A 20,397-nucleotide genomic window follows, 5' to 3' on the forward strand; every position below is an offset into this window, starting at 1 on the left:
AGGGAGAAGAGCTCAGCACTGAATTCTAAACTCTTTGACTGCTTTTATTTTTTTTTTCAGGTTCAAGTGCTGGATTGTGTCATGTGACCATCCCAAAACTCAGAGCACCCTATGGCCATCTTTGCCCTCTGTCACATAACTTGAAAACTGCCTGATGGCCTTTTTGCAGTGGTTCCCTCCAGGAAGCCTTGATCTCAGTTGAAGAAGTTCTTTCCCGGCATTCCAGTGCCCCTGTCAGCTCCATACTCCTCAGACACCCTTAACAAAGGCTGTCATGCACACATTGTAACAAATACACAAAATAAATGATAATTACACTAATAATGATATGTTCAGAGGGGCACTGGCCAGGTCCACACATATCATAGGTGGGAGGGGGTGCTAACTCCCACTGGGTTGCTGAGCTGTCCCCCAAGCCCCTTTACTCCATGCCTCTTTGGGGGTAGGGAGGAACAGGGGAATGAGAGTTCAGCTCACAGATTTATGTTCATAAGAGAAAGACCCCTGCCCCCGCCACCACACACACACATAAAGGTCTTTATTTGGTGGTATTAAAGGGGCAGTATTCTAAGTGTCCCCCATATTTAATGGCCCAGCTCTCTAGAATCTGTAGAATGAAGTTCTACCTGATGCTTATTGCCCAATCCCTACTCTGTGAAGATCAAGAGGCATTTGACCTTGGAGGGAGATATCATCTGTTCTTCACTTCTCTGTTCCTTTCCTTCCACCAAGGAAATGTGAGTGGTGTTGATGGCCAGGTGTGTCTTGTTCTCCAGGATTGGGGCAGAAGGAAGGATGAAGAACAGGGCCAGAGAGGCTTGGGGTTAGCATAGCTGCTATATGGGTGAAGGCAAGCTGAAGAGCCTAACAGCCCCTGCCCATTCCTCTACTGAAACACCTTGTTTCACTTTCTCACTATAAGAATAGGAATAAGATGTTAAAGCTCACCAACATCACCTTCTCAAGGGTGGTCACATACCTTTGCCCCTTCCACCAACTGGCCAAGAGGGACAGTCATACTCTTGGGAAGAATGAGCCATCCAGGTTTGCTCACCAGCTTGGGCTTTACTTTAGTTCAGTACTGTTTTTATCAGACCCGTAACTGCTGGCTCTACTTAGAGTGACAGTTTTGCTGAAGGTTCTTGCCCCACCTCTCCTGACATCCTCTAAGCTCTTGCCTGGAGCCAAGAGGCGTGGTGGTGAAGTAAGGATAGGGTGTGGATCAGAAGATTCTCAACTTGGCTTCTAGGCACTGTCCAGCTGGGAGGCAGAGGGGAACTTGTACTCTGAAGCCTGTGACTCCTCTTAAGCCTCACATCTCTTCACCACTACTCTGGTGCCCTGGTTATCTGTCCCACAGCGAGAGGTATTTTATGTCCATAAAGTGCCCGTGGTAAGTGCTCAGAATTCATCTCTTGGCTGTGGCGGGTGCTGTCATTTCTCATTCCATTGAGGGGAAGAAACTGAGGCACAGCGAGTCCAGAGGAGAATGGGTCAGGGTTGTGGGAGGAATTAATGGGCCTAGCTAGTAACTTGAAATGGCAACCAGTCTCTGCCTGCTTCCTAGCCTTCCAAACCCCGGAGTCTCCATCCTTCCCATCCTCTGTTCTAACTGGCCTTGTCAGATGATTTTCCCCACTGTACTTTCCCCTCCCTGCTGCCAGGTACTGTTAGATTCCAAAAATAAAAGGAAAATAATTATACACTCTGCTTCCTTGTTCTCCCCTCTTCCACCCTGAGCTTTGGGGTTAGGGGACTAAAATATCCCCCTTCCAGAATCCCTCCCACCTTGGTCTGCTGGCTTTATTCCCTAGCCCAGAGCAGTGATTTGGATTCAAATGCCCTGTAACCTTCAGCTTCCTTACTGCTCCTTTCTTGACCTCTCCTAATGCTTTCCAGACCCAGGGGACTCTAGGGTCTCTATACTCTTTCTTATTGACCTGAAGATAGAGGCTGGGAGCAGGGCCATTCCAGAGGCTCTTTGGTCTCTCTCTTGGCTGAGGGAATTTGGGCTTAAGCAGGCTGCACCCTCTGGCTAAGTAACTCAGTATCATGAGGGTTGACCTGAGGGTTTAAAGTAGCTCTCATTATATAGATCCTGGATGTTGAGGGTTCTCTCTCCCACCCCCCTATCCCCAGCTCTTAAACCCTAACCTCTTACTATTTCCATGACAACTGGCTTAAATTCAACCCATTTGGCTCAGAAAAGGTTGAGTTAGGGTGATAATGGGTTAGAAACTAAACTTCATGTGTCAGCCCTCTTGCCCTTTACTCCCATTCCCAACCCTGGAGGCTTTATACAAGTGCTTAAGTGGGTAGGTGTTGGGGAGAGCAGGGTTTGGGGAATAAGGGATAAATGGGGCACAGTGGGCAGGGGCCCTCCTATTCCAGTAAAGCCAAATACCAAAAAAATGAAAAGTCACAATAAATAAATAAATAAAAATTCCCAAATCCTTTTGCCCCTGCCCTCACTTCCCTTCCCCTGGCCACTGTGGAGGGAGAGAAGGGAAAAAGAATGGATGTTTGATTTCTTCTCCTACTGAGTAGTCAGGGGATCTCCCCAGACTATACCAAGCCCCTCACCTTGCCAGTGGAAGAAAGGAGGCTTGGTGTGGGGCTTTCATTTATTACTCCATTTCAGTCTCTTTCTCAGTGTTTTGTCTCTGCCTAGTCTGTCTCTTCTGCCTCTCTCTCTTTGCCTTCTCACTGCTGCTCTTTTTGTTCCTCTGTCTCTATCCCTCTGTCTCTACATCTCTCTGTCTTTTTGTCAAACCTTCGCATCTGCAAACTTCAAACACTCCCCACCCTGACTATGCCCCTCCTTCCCCTTTCCCCCAAACCCCTCACCCCTCAATTCCCACCTGCCTCCCTCTGTTGTATTGCACACTGCTTGGTCGGGGAACAGGGTGTGATGTTCATGGGAAGAGTGGAGGGAGTTCTGGGGCTTGGGGGAATGGGGGCAGGGCTGGGGGTCCTGGGGTAGGGTCTGTGGGGGAGGCATCCTCTATCCCCCACCTTAAGAGCAGCCACAGCGATCCACCACCATGCCAGGGATCTTGCCGTAGATAATCTGCTGCTTGTCATTGAAGTAGAGCATGTTGATTGGGGACATCTTGGTGGGGGTACAACAGGGCCCAGCAGAGCCTCTTGGATTGGCCTGCTGCACCAAATGGGTATGCGGATATTTTTGCATGAACATGTACTCGCACTGGCCGGAGCAGTAGTTGGCCTTGTAGCGCTTAGGTGCGATGATCCAGTCCCAGCCGAAAGCCTCAAAGTCCACTGTGAGGGGATATCGGCAGCAGCGGGACTCACTTGAGTGCTCGTCGCAGTCCAGACCCAGGTTCCGCCGTGAACGTTTTGTGTTCTCTAGGACTCGAAGCTCCATGAATGGATGCTGAGGGTCAGGGAGAGGGGAAAGAAATGTGATACGGCCCTGAACAGTTCCTCTTCCCTGTTCCTTTCCCACCTGCCAGGGGCATCAGAATAGAGACCGCTGACTTCTCAGCTTTTCCATTGCTCCCACCCCCAGAATTTATCTTCTGCCCACTTTTCTTGCCAGCTAGCTAGCTCTCCTTCAACTCACCATCTCTAATTCTTACTCTTCTGGCAAACTGACCCCCGTCAGCCCCTTGGCCCAGTGCCTCAACAGCCAGTTTTTGTGTTCTCACAGCTCTTCCATTAACTGACACCTTTACCTTCAAATCCAGTTTTCAGCTGTTTGATTTGGATCCTTGAGAAGTAACAGTTGCCACCCCACTCCTCACCTCCTCTAGAATGAGCTCCTGACCCCAGAGAAGTAATGCTAGACCCCAACCTCCTTCACATTCCTTGTCTATCTTTTCCAATGTAACCCCATCTCCTCAGGGCCAGGTTACACATATCCACCACCTCAGGCCCCCTGCTCACCAGCCCCTCAGCTCCTGGCCCCAGGGAGGTGACAGCCAGGTCTGTGCCACTGGGATCAAAGGCGTTGATCTCGATGCCCCAGTTGCTCTGTGGCTGGCGGAACCAGCTGTGTAGCACTTGCTTGAAGTCGATGCTCTGCCAATGGCCTGAGCGTGAGTGCAGCTCAATCTTCAGTGAGCGGATACGGATGTGACGCCGGCCTCCGCCCCCTCCCCCTGCGGTCCCTTCCCCAGTTAGGGGTTTTAGTCGCAAAATCTGCAGGTAGACTGTGGCTGGGCGGGGTACAGGCCGTAGGTACACCCACAGCTGGGCCTTCAGTACCTTTGTGAACATCACCTTGGGGCTGAAGTGAAAATGGCAGCAGAGAGGGCTGCCATCTGTCTGTACTGCTGGGTCCGCTGATAAGAGAGAAGGGCACAGCATCAGCAAAGAGTGTTTGTGTAGGGGATCAGTAGTCCTGGGTGGCATTGGCAATTTGGACTTCTCAGCCTGACTTTTCCAATTCTTCACCCTTCTCCCATGCCTGTCTTATAACATATCTCTGGTACCTAAAACAGCACTTCCTCTATAGCATGATGGCCCTATAAGGCCTTACTGATACGTATTCATTTCCTAATCCACTTGCCCTAATATATAGATTCCCGTCTACCAGATAACCTGCAAAATTATTCCTCCACCACCATCCTTACTGGCCTCCAACTTTTCCCAGCATGTAAGGCTCCAACATTTTCTGAATCATTGAAGCTCTTTATAGAAGCCATACCGCTTGTCACCCCTACTGCCCTTACGTCACCTTGCCCCCTATCTGCTTTGACTTATCTGCTGGGCAGGTAAAGCCTGGCACATCCCTCCCCCACAAAAAATCACAGATGGCCTCAGAGAGGGGATAACCCAGGGTCCAGATAGGGAGCATGAGCTAAATTTATCCCATTATGTAAACCAGAATTCAGATCTAGGCTTCTTGCCTCACTCCCATTAGGAATACCACCTAGCAAAATGGAACTATCCAAGCACTTCCTATACATCTGTCTCCCCATTCTCTCCTAAGAAGTTTCTTCAGCTGCTGCTTCATCATCATCACCATGACTGCTCCAGCTCTTGAGGAAAGGAATAATTACCTTCATGGTGTTGCCTCCTATTTGCCTAAAGCACCAGAAATAATATTAAATACACCAGATCAACTACAATGCCTTTTTTCTCCCCTGAGCTTCCTTTGGCTTCTCAGTCTAGTGCCAGTAGGTCATTACAAAGTTTTAACATCCCAATTTTACATTTTGACCCATTTCCCCTTGCTTTGGACCATAAATTGATCCTTCTTGGGTCTAATGAATGATTCTCAATAAATATCTGCCTCTGCTTCCATTCCAGCTCCTCTTCACTGCCTTTCCTAAGTCAGTTGGGAGTGCCCTACAACATGTCTCCATTGGACAGTATATGTCTATCCTCACTCTAGATAGAAGAATCAGGAATGAGCTTCCAGAGCCATAGAAGCAGAGTCAGGAAGTCTGGGCCTTTAAGTATCCTCCCCATATCTTGAGTTCTGCAAAATCAGGACGGACTTAGGATGTCCTGTCAGCTTTTCCCCACTCCCACCCTGGGAGAAAGAGGACCTTCTAAGTGAGATGAGGAAAATGCTTAATGAACTTCATATATTCAGGATATGATACCCAAAGTCTCTATAGCTTTTTTTTTTTTTTTTTTTCTTGATTATTCTCTGAGGTCCCAGGGCCCTGGTAGTCCAGTTATTTTACTGGCTGGAGCTTCAGTGATGGTGCAATGGAGCAGGGTTTGGGGAGTGAGAATTCAGAGATTAGAAGTAGCTGGGGTAGGGAAGCTACTAGTGAGATGGGGAGTGACAAGCAACATCCCAAATAGCATACTCTACCTAATTTCAGCATAGGAATTGTCTATTTTCTTGCCATTAGGTACTAACCTCCATGAGAGTAGACACTATGTTATTCATACTGTGTCTATTTTGCTCACCATTGTAGCTTTAGTGCCTCCCATAGTGGCAGACAGCACTCAGTAAATACACAGTGAATGAACTCCCTAAACTCCCAATCTTAAATTATACAGGCAAGTGCCTGAAAGTTCTTCCTGGCATCTAAATTCTGTTCTTTGACTATAATTGAAGTGGGTTTAATCACTGCCTGATTCCTTGCTAACCACTATCTAACTTTACCAAACTTCTCAGTGTGATACAGATAATTCTTGCTTCACATGAGTGCTGAGCATTAACTAGAGAATGTGAAAATTAGAAAAACGAACAAACCAACATTTATTGAGAAGCTACTACTATTTTCGCATTCTCTACTAAGCTCTAAACATAACCCTCCCTCTACCTAAGCTGATCCAGGGTTTGAAGATGAGGGCTACATCTAAGTCTTTGGTTCCACGTACTTGTCCCCCAGTGGACAGGGGACAGTCAGTGCTACAAGGAGGTAGGGCATAGGGAAAAAGAAAAGAGCAGAGAGAAGAGCCAGGGGAGAGACTGGAGATGGTGAGGGAGATGAGTTAAGAGATGAAGGCAGATGAGTAGATACAGGGAGAGAAATAGAGGCTAGAGTGGAAAAATGCAGGGGATAATCATGGCAAAGGGAGAATAAGTTTGGGAGTTTGAGAATCCTGATGCGGGGGCAGTGATAGAAAGGAGTGGGTGACGGTTAGAAAGCTAAAAGTGGTAGGAAGCTAAACCTAGTGGGGTAAAGGAGAGAAAGGATAGAAAGGGTACAGACGGAGGAACAAAGGAGAAGCAGGTAGAGCCACAGACGGAAACGGGGCTCGAGAGAGTCCCCAACACACATATGCCGAGCTCTGATGGGGAGGAAAAGGGGCCACATCTGTGTTGAATTGATCGGGCTGGTGGCAGGCAGCAGGTCAGGTTTAGTAGGCGGCGCTGGTGGGAGAGAGAGGTCACTGCACTATTTTCAGCAAATGCCCAACCCCCTCCCTGCACACCACCTCCCCTTCCCCCCACCCGAACCCCCCCAACACACACACTCCCAACCATGGCTGGAAGGCCTAAGGGCAGGAGGTTGGGCTGAGAGGGCAGGGGCCTCTTGCTGTGGGGAGGAGAGAGAAACTCAGGGGCTGGGCTTGGCTCCCAGAAGGGCAGGGGGCTGGGTTCCCAGGATGAAGGCTCGGTGGGAGAGCCTGAGAGGGTAGAGGGAACTAGGGCAGGCAGAGCAGCCTAGGAGAGGTGGGGGCTGGGGTCCAGGGTTGAGGGCTGGGGGAGGGGAGGGAGGGGGAGGGGAACGGAGGCCATCTCTGCTGACAAACACCTCCCCCGATTAGCAGAGCACAAGTCTCTTATTAAAGCGGGTCCCTGGGGATTAGACTATAAAAGTCTCTTTTTTCCTTTTCCCCTCTCTCCCTCCCCTCTCCTCCCCTCCACTCCCCCTCCCTCTCTTAAGAGCTCAGCTAGGCTCTTAAAGGGGACGTACAATACCTGGCCAGAGACCCAGTTCCCTACTTGCACAAGTCCTGGGGTGGCACCGGAGTGGAAGTTGCGATGGGATCCCACCAGCTAGTGTCCCCTCCCCACCCACCCAGGCCTCACCTGCACAGCCCAACTCATGTAGGCAGGGTCCCTTCACTTCGTGTATTCCCATTGCCAGAGCTAACTCTGGTGGGCTCGGGACTGTTGGTTAAGGGATGCTAAGGGTATTTAGGGGCAAGGGGAAGTCCACAGCCCCATCACCCATCCTGGAAATCTTCACACACACTACACCACATAGACTAGAGTATCTTTTCCCTCTGTAACCTTCATCTTCCAGCAAACTCTTGATCTGAATTCCTCTATAACTCTGTTTCCTAGAAACCCCACCCCCTACCCTCAGTCGATCTGAGACTGATCCTACTAGCTTCCATAAGCAGAAGCCTTAAGAATAGAAGGTAAACTGAGGAACCCGAGACCAGATCCCCATGCCTCCCACCCCCACAGCCAGTTAGTTTCCTGGTTCTTTGAGCTTAACAGCCCCGACCAAGTATTGTGGAATTGAGGTCTGCAGAAATACCAAGGGCAGTGTGAGGCACTCAGCCTCCCAGATGCACACCTGGGTTCCTGTGCCTCTCCCATGGGGGTGGGCCACTGGGACTCCCCTCAGCCCCCAGCTTTTTATGACCCATCTGCCAATAAACCAGTCTCCCCCGTCTTCTGTTCACAGCCATAAAACCAAACTCTGTGTGTGTTGCAGGGGGCTGTGGGAAGGGGGGAACCTTGCCAAACCACTAGGGAATGAGAGAGGCCTGGTTCCCTGTAGTTGGGGAGGGGGGGAGACCTCAGTGGGGGAGGAGGAGAAGGAGTCACCTGACCCTAGGGAGAGCTGGAAAGGGCGAGGGGGGGGGGGGCGTGTGTGGTATTCGCCTGGATTTTCCAGGTCATAAAATTTCAAAGCAGCTCATGTCTATTATATGTTCATCTTCCGTTTGGTCAGGGTCTTGGATGCCTGGGTTCCCGCTCCCCCATCTATTTCTTTCTCTTTTTTCCTAGGTCTTCCTCCTCTCAAGTCCAGCTGCGGTAGGGGCGGGCAAATAAGGGATGGAGCACTAAGGTTTGAGTAGCCAATGAGTGTCCTTAGCCCCCAGCGCAATGGAGTTGAGTTCTCTGAGCTCGGTCAGTATCAGGAAGGCACAGCTTTTCCACCCCTTCAGATACCCGGTCTGAGACAAGGCTCAGGATGGAAAGGGTGCCAGCTGGGCTGCCAGGAGGTGTACAGGGCTCTGGGACCCTATTCTTGGGAGAGAGCACACAGTTCTCTGCAGCCGAGTGGGCACGTTGCGAACGGAGCACGGAGTGGGGAGTTAGCGCCAGGGCCACTGGGAGGCAGGGAGCACTGCAGTCCAGCTGGGGCTGCGGGGGTCCTGCAGTCTCCCGATTCTGTTCTCCAGCCTCCCCGCCAAGGCTCTTCAGGACAGAGTCGCTGCCCAGCCCCAGCTTCCCCGGACTCCAGTAACGGTCATTTTCGCATACTGGGGGTGGAAGCCAGTATCTCGAAACCCGCCCCATTTCCCCCCGCCCCAACCTCCGGGAACTGGGCGTGCATACAACTTTGCAGCCCATCTCCATCGCTGGAAAAACTTCTATGAAGTAGCCCCCGCTCCCTAATTCGTCAAGTTTTCGCAGAAAAAGCTTCCGGGCCGGGGCAGCAGGGAGCGCCCCGCTTGGAGCAGAAGGCGCCCATCGCGGGGCCAGAGCCAGCACCCCACTGCTCGCGCCCCGCAGCCCACTTACTCTCCTGGGCCATGCTAATGACGGTCTCGGTGGTAGCGTGGTACTCGTCCTCCTCCAGGAAGTCCTCGGGCTGCAGCGCGTCGCCCTGGAAGTCGTGTAGGTCCAGGATCTGCTGCAGCGGCGGCGCCTTGGGCAGCAGCTGCTTCACCACCTCGCGGCTGATGTTGGGCGCCTCCTTGAGCCGCAGTTTGCTCAAGATCTGCGACTTGATGCTCTCTAGGCGCAGCTCGCGGCTGTGCTGCCGCCACACGCACACGGGGCAGCCGTCCGGCTCGGGCGCCACGGACGGGGCTGGCCGGCTGGAGCGCTCCCCCCCGACCCCCGCCGCTGCCGCCGCCGCCGCCGCCGCCGCCGCCGCGGGGCCCTCGGCCGCCTCCCCCCGGGGCCGCAGCTCCAGGGCGAGGAGCAGGAAGCCCAGCAGCAGCGGGGCCGCGAGCACCATGCTGGAGGGGAGGGGAGGGAGGACTGGGGGGCGGGGACGCCGGAGTCCCGCGGGGAGGGGGCGGAGGGAGGAGGGAGGGAGGAGGAGGGGGTCCGGGCGGCGCGGGATTGGGGGCTGCCCGGCCGAGGGGGGACCCGGGGGGCCGGGGGCGGCGGGCGCGCGGGCGGGGCGGGCGGGCGGCCGGGGCGGGCAGCTGGGGGGGCCCGAGCCCGGGCCAGGCCCTTTATAGCCCCGGCCCCCGTGTCGTCAGCGGCCGCGATTGGCTGCGGAGCCAACAAAAGAGGCAGCGCTGTCATCCGAGGCGAGAGAGGGAGCCGGAGAGATCCGAGGAATAGAGAGAGGGAGGGAGTGAGGGAGCAAGGGCCAGAGAGAGATGAAAAGACAGAGATATGAGGGGGCGGGGGGGGGGGCGGATATAGGGGAAAGTCAGAGCCAGAGAGACCAAGGAGAATCAGAGAGAAAAAGGGGAAGAGACAGAGATAGGAAAAGGAGGAGGAGAGAGAGGGAGAGACAAAGGAGGAAAAGAAGAGTCAGGGGGAAGACGCAGAGGTGAGAGACTTAGCTAGAGAGGGAAATAGTGTGTCTGTGGGAGACACAGAACCAAGAAGGAGAAAGACTGGGACAACTAGTGGGACAGTTAGAGTGGAGACAAAAATAGGGAGAAGAGGGGTACCACTAGATAGGGGGGAGACAGAGGTCTACAGAGCCAGACCGCAAGAGATCGGGGGTCATGGAGATGGGAACAGGGGCAGAGGAACACAGGACAGACAAGTGCCCTGGAAAAGAGAGGTGGGGAGAGAAATCAGGATTGGGGAGGAGAGAGAGGGACACAGACAGGGAGATACCAAGGGAGCCCCTGAGGAGGTAGGTGCAGGGGATTGGGGGTGGGGGAGAGGAAAGGCAGAAACTCCTGAGAGAAGGAGCCACGAGAGTCAGCCTCGGTGGGAGCACGGAGAGCCCAGGGGACAGAGGTGGAGAACTTGAGACTAGAGGAGCTCTAGCCATCAGAGGTAGCCCAAAGAAGATGCTCAAGGAAGCTATGGAAGGAAGCATCAGGCTAGGCTCATCAGAGGGATTAAGGGGACTAGGAGAGGAAGAGGTCAGGGACAACCTAAGAAGGTGGAGAGGTGATGGGAAGAACTGAAACAGAGGGAAGACATAGAGCTGGGAAGACTGTGAGCTTGAAATTGGGGCTTAACAGGGCTAAGGGAGTCAGCCACTGGAAAAGACAGGAGCTAGAGACCACTGGGGGAGGGGTGGGAAGGAGATGGCTGGAGGCTGCTATACTTGGGGAGAAATCTGGATCTCTGGATTTCTAGCTATATCTGGAACTGCAGGGTCTGAGAAGTCTGAGAAGGGGCTGGAGGTTGCAAGGGTGAGCATGGGAGAGAAGTCTGCGCTCAGATGTAGTAGATGAAATATAGATGTGGGACCAGCCCTAGTCTTCAGGTGTGACCCTGGACACAGCCAGAGAGCACAGTAGAACAGTACTAAAGTGAAAAAATGTTTTGAAGGTGCTTAACTTCTGACTTTAGGTTTTCCAGGCTTATTTCTGGATCTGAAAGCCCTGGAGCAATAGTCAAATTGAAAATGTTTGGGTCAGGCTGGGTGCGGTGGCTCATGCGGAGGTGGGTGGATCACGAGGTCAGGAGATCGAGACCATCCTGACTAACAGTGAAACCCCGTCTTTACTAAAAATACAAAAAATCAGCCGGGTGTGGTGGCGGGCGCCTGTAGTCCCAGCTGCTGGGGAGGCTGAGGCAGGGGAATGATGTGAACCGGGGAGGCAGAGCTTGCAGTGAGCTGAGATGGCAGATGGCGCCACTGCACTCCAGCCTGGGCGACGACAGAGAGGCACTTCGTCTCAAAAAAAAAAAAAAAAGAAAAAAGAAAATGTTTGCAGGAATCAGGTCTTGCTAATTTCCTGGCATCCACAATGTTTCTTTAATAAATTGATGAACTTTATTATTGGGCTTCTCAGAATAGAGGGGCATTGGTTTCCTCTCTGGAATTAAAGCCCAATAAGATATCTTAAAGTTGGGTTGGCATAGGCATCAGGAGTACCAGACATAAGGATACGGTTGGGTTGAGGAACTGGTGTAGAATAAGGGAAGAAACTGGGGATCTGGGTATGAGGGGAGGAGGTTGAGTAGGGGTTAGGAAGACCAAGCTGGGGAGCTTTGAAGAGACAATCCATTTCCATGGGCAACAGAAACTGAAACCAAAACAGACTGGAATGAAAACTTAGACAGCTTGTTCCCTCCCTTGCTTTCAACCAAGACATGGGCATTTCAGCGTTTCATCAAGTTTCTTCATCTATAATATGGGGGTCACAATTCCTACCCTTAACTGGCTGTGGGGATTACATATAAGCAATTGACAGTGGCCTTCATGGGCTTCTTCTCTTTCATGATTCTTCCTTTCTGATTTTCCAGAGCAGTGATTGCCTTTAGCACATATTCTGGCATATCCTATTTTCTTTCTTTTTTTTTTTTTTTTGAGACGGAGTCTCGCTCTGTCGCCCGGCCTGGAGTGCAGTGGCCGGATCTCAGCTCACTGCAAGCTCCGCCTCCCGGGTTCACGCCATTCTCCTGCCTCAGCCTCCCGAGTAGCTGGGACTACAGGCGCCCGCCACCTCGCCCGGCTAGCTTTGTATATTTTTTAGTAGAGACGGGGTTTCACCGTGTTAGCCAGGATGGTCTCGAACTCTTGACCTCGTGATTCGCCCGTCTCGGCCTCCCAAAGTGCTGGGATTACAGGCTTGAGCCACCGCGCCCGGCCAACGGCATATCCTATTTTCTAAAATGTTTCTCTGATGTCATTTCTTCAGCAAAATTGGAAAGGCTGTGAGAGCAAAGTTGGTGTCACCTTCTTCTCCTCCCTTAGAGAAGGTAGTACAGACTTCACTTCCTCACCAAACATGTATCTAGTGGCAGGTGCAAAAATAAATGAGATACAAAAGTAAGTAAGACTCAGCTCCTTTCCTCAGAGAACAAATAAACTAGAAAAGACACTGGGTAGGCTGGGCGCGGTGGGTCATGCCTGTAATCCCAACACTTTGGGAGGCTGAGGCAGGTGGATCACCTGAGGTCAGGAGTTCGAGACCAGGCTGGCCAATATGGTGAAACCCCGTCTTTACTAAAAATACAAAAATTAGTCAGGCATGGTGGTGTGTGCCTGTAGTCCCAGCTACTCAGGAGGCTGAGGTGGGAGAATCGCTTGAACCTGGAAGGTGGAGGTTGCGGTGAGCTGAGATCGCGCCACTGCACTCCAGCCTGGGCAACAGAGTGAGACTCTGTCAAAAAAAAAAGAAAGAAAGAAAGAAAGGAGGAAAGAAGGAAGGATGAAAAAGAAAGAAAGGAAGGAAGGAAGGAAGGAAGGAAGGAAGGAAGGAAGGAAGGAAGGAAGGAAGTTCTTTAGAAAGAAAGAAAGAAAAGAAAAGAAAAGAAAAAGTAAACAGGACCAGCCAGAACTCTAGGCCAGATGCCTCCGGGGTATCTCAAACTGGGTGTTTCAAGGCACTTCAAACATCACAGGTTAGAGAACTCCTCCTTCCTTTCTCCCTAAAATGTGTCCCATCCTGCAGCTTTTCACTTTAGTGAGTGACAATCATCCAGGCTAGAAACCTGAATGTCGTGTTTCACCCTTGTCCTCTTGGTCATTTCTGAATCTTTGCACAGGTTGTTTCTTCTTCCTGGAACAACTCACCCGACTACTTCCACTCCCTTCCACCCACCAATCTCTTGGCCAAGTTTACTCTTTTTTTAGGTCTCAGCATAGATCCCATCCAAGAATCCTTTCCTGACTTCAGGTATAGAGTAGCTGCTTCTTCCAGATATATCTGCACCATTCTGTGAGGTATGGAGATTAATCACCTAGCTTCTAGACTAGAAGTAGGCTGGCTGGGCTCAAGTTCCAGCTCTCTCACTTTTCTGGTTGTGTGAACTTGGACAAGTTATTAAACCTCTTTATACCTCAGATTCCTCACCTATAAGATGGGGATAATTGTGTGTGTGTGTGTATATATATGTGTGTGTGTGTGTATATATATATATATTCAGAGAGAGAGAGAGAGAGATATGGAGTGTTGCTTTGTCACCCAGGTTGGTGTGCAGTGGCGAGGTCTCGACTCACTGCAACCTCCACCTCCCAGGTTCAAGCGATTCACCTATCCTTAGCTGCCCGAATAGCTGGGATTACAGGCACGCGCCACCATGCCTGGCTAATTTTTGTATTTTTAGTAAAGACAGGGTTTCACCATGTTGGCCAGACTGGTCTTGAACTCCTGACCTCAAGTGATCTACCCGCCTCACCTCCCGAAGTGCTGGGATTACAGGCGTGAGCCACTGTGCCTGGCCAAGGATAACAATATTGTACCTATTTCATAAGGTTATGAGGATTAAATGTCTGAAAAACTATTCTAAATGCATTAGTTACTCCAAGGTACAACCCTGACCTTGGGAGACCAGAATGAGCAAGAACTTTTTCACCAAAGTATTCCTTAACAGTTTTGAATAAAGAATGAATGAGCCCTACTAAATGAATTTGATTCATTTAGAGTTGGGTAGGGGAAACAAAACAGTGTATTTGTATATATGAGGGATTATTGGTATCTGCCAAATACAGGGAGAGTCAGGAACATTTGAGACAGAAAGGATTAGTATCTCCTGATAGCCTCCTCAATTTCCAAGACTAAACTTAATCCAATAAGAGGGCAAGACTGCCATCTGATGGTCGAATCTGGAATATCAGCTCCTTGGAGGTGGAACTAAAACCATGGCTTGTTTTATTTTTGCATACGTTGGACATTTTCATTTTAGATGTTTAGTTTGAAAAGTTCTATATCATAATGCACTAAGCCTTGTCCTTTCTCCAGCGCCTCCTAGATGTTGCCTCTTTCCTTGAGTTCCCTCAGGTATGGTCCTGTTGGGATCCCCTGAGTTTCAGGAACTAACCCCTGGGTGGTTTCTTTTAGGAGCTTCAGAACTCCAGCTGCCCCAGACTCCCTAAAAATGGGGCACTGGTGGCTTTACAGAAAAGAAATTTGGAGGGATCTGGACATTAGATCTTTCCTTATCCTAGTACATGCTAAGGTTTGGGGCCCCGCCCACTGTCCTAGTCTCCCTGGCAACTGTCTTCCTGCCAAGGGTGCCCCTCTCCCAGAGTTACCCAGGCAACCTTCAGGCCCGCCTTCTTCAAGGTCCTGACTGGTTCATAGCAAATGTGGGTCACAGCCTAAGGGAGGCATTTAGGCTTAAAATGTATGAACTGCCAGGAGAGAAGGCGGCTGTGTTCCGCGGGAGTGTAACCTGCTAGAGAGAGAGGTGCTTGGGTAGATGGTCTGCTACATCCTCAGGAAGAGCTGCAGCTCCCTGGAGCCTGTCACCGGGGTCTGAAGCCAGAGTTGCCTGCACCATGATCAGAAGTGCTGCTGCCAGAACAGGAGAACCATTGTAAGGGAACCCTGTAAGGAGGGACTCCTGCCACCCCGCACCTTCACCACAATGGCCACCTCCACACCCAAACTGCCTTGTCTATCAGAGCTAGGCTCAGTGGGGAGTAGCTATTTTTCTCTCCTCCCTGGGGAGGATCCCTAATCCTATCTCTTCTTCCTTTTTTCTCCTAAAGTTTCTATTTTGAGGGTCAGTGGACTCATTCTTTGGCACTGCAGGGCTTTCTAAGGAGGGGAGGGGCTACATCTCATTGAGATGTAGCAGAGGGGAGAGGTTTACTCCCCAGCTCTCCTGCTCTCCCTGCATGTGCCTCTGGGGGAGTGGGGAGGCTATTCTGGGCTGGGGATGGTGTGTTAGCAGAGTGGACCCCTTCCAGTCCTCTGCCCACAAATCCTGCAGCCCCAGAGAGGATGTCACTGTAATTACTGTCCTCTCCCACACCACATTCTAAACCCTACAATTATCTTGCTGGGATCACTTGGCAGTCTTGTTAACCTCTTTAGCCCCAAGGCCCTCTAAGAGAAGTTGGGAGTTGGGAGAAGGGGGCCAAAGAGTTTGTGTTTGGGGTGGGGGACACTGTGGCAGGATACAACTGGGGGACTCTAAGAATCATTTGGGGTTATGTCTTCCTTTGCCTCTGGCCTCCCTCCTGCTCATCCCCAATCTGTCCCCTCTCCCCTTCTCATGGCAGGCCAGCTCTACAACTCCACTGGGTGCAAGCTGCTTCTTATCTTCATTCTTGGCCTCCCTAGGGTCCCCACCTCTTCCCTGAGTTCTCACCTACTGCTCCCTCTCCGGGCCCATGGTGGGTCCTCATTGTAGGCCCTGTTTCTGGCAGTGGCCAATGCTACCAGCAGGAGGCACCACTATTCCAGCTGCTGCTCCAGGAAAAGAACAGTTCTGAGTGAAATGTCAGCTTCTCCAAGGACCTTAAAACGCTGGCAGATGGGCTGATCCGGGAGGCGACAAAGCACGGCCTGAGCTGCCAGGTGAGGGAGCTGCTGGGAAGCAGGAGGGAACTGCAGGAGTGTTCAGAGGAAATTCTGTCTCCAGAGGGAATGAAGGAGAAAGCAGAGGATAGTGAAGGTCAAAGTTGTCAGATGAGGGGCGTGTGTGTGTGTGAATGGTGAGGGTGTGAGGATAACCAGAGGGTCTGGCTGGGATCTGGGAATGGGAACTTGAAATTGGTGAGGGCAGGAGAAACTGGTCTGGGCTCTAACAAGGGGTGCCAGCACTCCTCACCCCCGGTTCCCTGGGCTGCAAGACCACATCCATGGGGAAGAACCCAACCAGTTTGAGAACAGCCTGGGTGAGTCTGCCATAGGCTCTTCTTTGGCAGGTATCTCAGGTCCTCTGCTGCCCCAATGCATCCCCCAGGCTGTGCTAGGCAGCCTCCAGAATCCAGGGGTTCTCTTTGTCATAGCCCTCTCGCCACACTATATTTTTTGTCTGTGTCTATAAGGTTGTAAGCACCCTGAAGGCAGGGACATGTCTTCCTTATCTCCATGTTTAGGCTCCCCATACATGGATGAATACATGAATGAATTTTTCCTGAGCCCCTGCCTAGGCCTCTTGACCTTTTAGTCCCAAGGAACAGAAACCTGAGATAATCACCTAGCCCCAGCATCACCTCTTTGTCATTTCTCCTATGTTCATCTCTGTTCCATCCTAGGAAAAACTTCAGTTGTGAGGCTCTGTGATTCTCAGGTAGATACCTCTGTGCTCCTGCGCCTGGTTCTGGGCCAGAACCACATATCAGCTAAGATCCTGGCCAAGGGAGTGCGTAAGCAAGACATGAGCCTGGATGAGGCTCCCAAGCTGGATGGGCTGGAGCTGTTCATCCTGCCCACTCACCAGCTGGGCATTTGGATGGACCTCTTGTTAATGATGGCACTGGCTGGGAAGAGACTGGGACAGGAGTGACAATGAGGGGCCAGAGGTCAGGAACTAGGGGCCCAAGAAATGGGGAAAGGAATTGAGGCGGGCCCTGAGGACACATCCTGGTGAGGGGTGGGGCTGGAGTGTGGGGTTGCGAGAGGAGCTAGACCTTGAGGCTTAAATTGGGGGTTCTAGGCCAAGGCCAAGGCCAAGGCCAAGGTGAGTGTGAGGGGCAGAAGGAGGCTGGATTATCCCTCCCACTCCTACCTTGGCTACGTCAGTTGGGGTGGAGTATCCAGATATTTTTCAAAGCAAAATAATTTTAATTCCCATGAGTCTAAAAATAGCGTATGATAAAGCCTTATCATTCTTTTTTGTTTTTTGAGGTCCTTGGAGAAGGACCTCAAAACGCTGGCAGATGGGCTGATCTGTGTTGCTCTGTTGCCCAGGTTGGAGTGCAGTGGCATGATCTTGGCTCACTGCAGCCTCTGTCTCCTGGTTTCAAGCAATCTTCCTGCCTCAGCCTCCCGAGTAGCTAGGACTACAGGCACATGCCACCACGCCCAGCTAATTTTTTTGTATTTCTGGTAGATTCAGGGTTTCGCCATGTTGGTCAGGCTGGTCTTGAACTTCTGACCTCAGGTGATCCACCTGCCTTGGCCTCCTAAAGTGTTGGGATTACAGGCGTGAGCCACCTGATCCTGTTTTTTTTTTAATAGAGATGGGGTTTCACCATCTTGCCCAGGCTGATCTCAAATTCCTGGGCTCCTACTTCAGCCTCTCATAGTGTTGGGATTACAGGTGTGAGCCACCACATCCAGCCAAGCCTTACCATTCCTTTTTTTTGTTTTTGAGATGGAGTTTCCCTCTTGTTGCTCAGGCTGGAGTGCAGTGGTGCCATCTCAGCTCATGGCAACCTCCGTCTCCTGGGTTCAAGTGATTCTCCTGCTTCAGCCTCCCCAGTAGCTGGGACTACAGGCATGCACCACTACGCTCAGCTAATTTGTATTTTTAGTAGAGACGGGGGGGGCGTCTCTCCATGTTGGTCAGGCTAGTCTCGACCTCCCAACCTCAGGTGATCTGCCCGCCTCAGCCTCCCAAAGTGCTGGTATTACAGGCGTGAGTCACTGTGTCCAGCCACCATTTTTTTTTTTTTTTTTAATTTTTTTGAAATGGAGTCTTGCTCTGTCACCCAGGCTGCAGTGCAGTGCTGCAATCTCAGCTCACTGCAACCTCCGCCTCCCAGGTTCAAGCAATTCTCCTGCCTCAGCCTCCCGAGTAGCTGGGACTACAGGTGCATGCCACCATGGCTGACTAATTTTTTGTATTTTAGTAGAGATGGGGTTTCACTGTGTTGCCCAGGCTGGTCTTGAACTCCTGAGCTCAGGCTATCTGTCCACCTCGGCCTCCCAAAGTGCTAGGATTACAGGCGTGAGCCACTGAGTTTTTTTTTTTTTTTTTTTTTTTTTTGAGAAGGAGTCTCGCTCTGTCACCCAGGCTGGAGTGCAGTGGCCAGATCTCAGCTCACTGCAAACTCCGCCTCCCGGGTTTACGCCATTCTCCTGCCTCAGCCTCCCGAGTAGCTGGGACTACAGGCGCCCGCCACCTCGCCCGGCTAGTTTTTTGTATTTTTTTAGTAGAGACGGGGTTTCACCGTGTTAGCCAGGATGGTCTCGATCTCCTGACCTCGTGATCCGCCCGCCTCGGCCTCCCAAAGTGCTGGGATTACAGGCTTGAGCCACCGCGCCCGGCCGGCTTTTTTTTTTTTTTTTTTTTTTTTTTTGAGACGGAGTCTCGCTCTGTTGCCCAGGGTGGAGTGCAGTGGCGCGATCTCAGCTCACTGCAAGCTCCGCCTCCCGGGTTTACGCCATTCTCCTGCCTCAGCCTCTCGAGTAGCTGGAACTACAGGCGCCCGCCATCTCGCCCGGCTAGTTTTTTGGATTTTTTAATAGAGACGGGGTTTCACCGTGTTAGCCAGGATGGTCTCGATCTCCTGACCTCTTAATCCACCCGTCTTGGCCTCCCAAAGTGCTGGGATTACAGGCTTGAGCCACCGCGCCCGGCCTTCGGCCACCATTCTTAAAGTAATAAAACCAGTTCCCTTAATTTATTCTGTAATCCTCACAACGGCCCTGTGAGGTGGGGAAGGGAGTTGTTTTCCTCCTACTCAACTGGGAGAAAACTGAGGCTCAGGGGGAGAGGTCACCCCATTCGTGAGCAGCAGAACCAGGTCTCACACCAGGGCTTCTGGCCTCAGAGAGCTTCTTGCTGGCAGCAGGTGTGACAGCACTGGAGTGGTACATCAAGACCCTGGCAGGGTGTGGTGGCTCACGCCTGTAATCCCAGCACTTTGGGAGGCCGAGGCAGGTGGATCACTTGAGCGTGGTGGTGGACACCTGTAATTCCAGCTACTCAGGAGGCTGAGGCAGAAGAATCGCTTGAACCCAGGCGGCAGAGGTTACAGTGAGCTGAGATGGCGCCATTGCACTCCAGCCTGGGCAACAAGAGTGAAACTCTGTCGGGGAAAAAAAAAAAGAATTTAAAAAATTAGCTAGTTGTGGTAGTGGGCACCTGTAATCTCAGCTACTTGGGAAGCTGAGGCAGGAGAATCACTTGAAACTGGTAGGTGCAGGTTTTGGGGAGCCGACTGCCACTGCACTTCAGCCTGGGTGACAGAGTGAGACTTCGTCTCCAGAAAAAAAAGACCCTGATTCTTGCCTGCAGGTTGACCTGTTGACCCTGAGTGAGTGGCTTTACCTCTCTGAGCCACTTTCCTGGAAGTGAGATATAAAGGGACTTTGGCAATATGTTCTTCTGGGTACCATAGTAATGCAGTCTTGCCAATTATGAAGGGTGTGGCCTCCCTCAAAAAGTTGGAGCAGAGATGGCCACCCAGTGACTGGAGATTCCTTTCTTGTTCTTTTTTTTTTTTGAGATGGAGTCTCATTCTGTTGCTCAGGCTGGAGTACAGTGGCATGATCTCAGCTCACTGCAACCAACCTCTGCCTCCCAGGTTCAAGCGATTCTTCTGCCTCAGCCTCCCGAGTAGCTGGCATTACAGGCATGTACCACCATGCCCGGCTATTTTTTTTTTTTTTTTTGAGACAGTCTCACTCTGTTGCCCAGGCTGGAGTGCAGTGGCGTGATCTCGGCTGACTGCAACCTCCGACCCCCAGGGTTAGAGCGATTCTCCTGCCTCAGCCTCCTGAGTAGCTGAGATTACAGGCGTGCACCACCATACTTGGCTAATTTTTGTATTTTTTAGTAGAGATGGGGGGGGGGGTTTCACCATGTTGGTCAGGCTGTTCTCGAACTTCTGACCTCATGATCTGCCTGCCTTGGCCTCCCAAAGTGCTGGGATTACAGGCGTGAGCCACCGCCCTGGCCACACCTGGCTAATTTTTGTATTTTTAGTAGAGATGGGGTTTCACCGTGTTGTCCAGGATGGTCTCAAACTCTTGACCTCAGATGATCCACCCGCC

The 20,397-nt window shown here is 51.5% G+C and overlaps 2 protein-coding genes across 3 annotated transcripts in view; one reads left to right on the top strand and one right to left on the bottom strand.

Moving 5' to 3' along the window:
* The window catches only part of SARNP (SAP domain containing ribonucleoprotein), a 67,866-nt gene extending 65,454 nt beyond the window's left edge, over window positions 1-2,412 (top strand). The window contains exon 12 of one of the 2 annotated variants that reach the window (XR_749541.2): window positions 61-321. Coding sequence is in view for 1 of the 2 variants with exons in the window: in XM_010377845.2 (XP_010376147.1) it covers window positions 61-87 (27 nt within the window). In the remaining variant the exon portion in view is untranslated. Of the gene's footprint in view, window positions 1-60 lie in introns of both variants that reach the window. The other variant, XM_010377845.2, reaches the window with a different exon arrangement.
* Window positions 303-9,615, bottom strand: GDF11 (growth differentiation factor 11). The gene is made up of 3 exons (XM_010377862.2): window positions 9,143-9,615; window positions 3,910-4,307; window positions 303-3,397 (listed from the first exon to the last, which is right to left on the bottom strand). Exons 1-3 carry the CDS (start codon window positions 9,582-9,584, stop codon window positions 3,017-3,019), a joined length of 1,221 nt encoding a protein of 406 aa, XP_010376164.2. The 5' UTR covers window positions 9,585-9,615; the 3' UTR covers window positions 303-3,016.
* Window positions 9,616-20,397: the final 10,782 nt, after the last annotated feature.

The sequence above is a fragment of the Rhinopithecus roxellana genome, chromosome 10 (genome assembly GCF_007565055.1).
Source record: "Rhinopithecus roxellana isolate Shanxi Qingling chromosome 10, ASM756505v1, whole genome shotgun sequence".
Lineage (NCBI taxonomy): Eukaryota > Metazoa > Chordata > Mammalia > Primates > Cercopithecidae > Rhinopithecus > Rhinopithecus roxellana.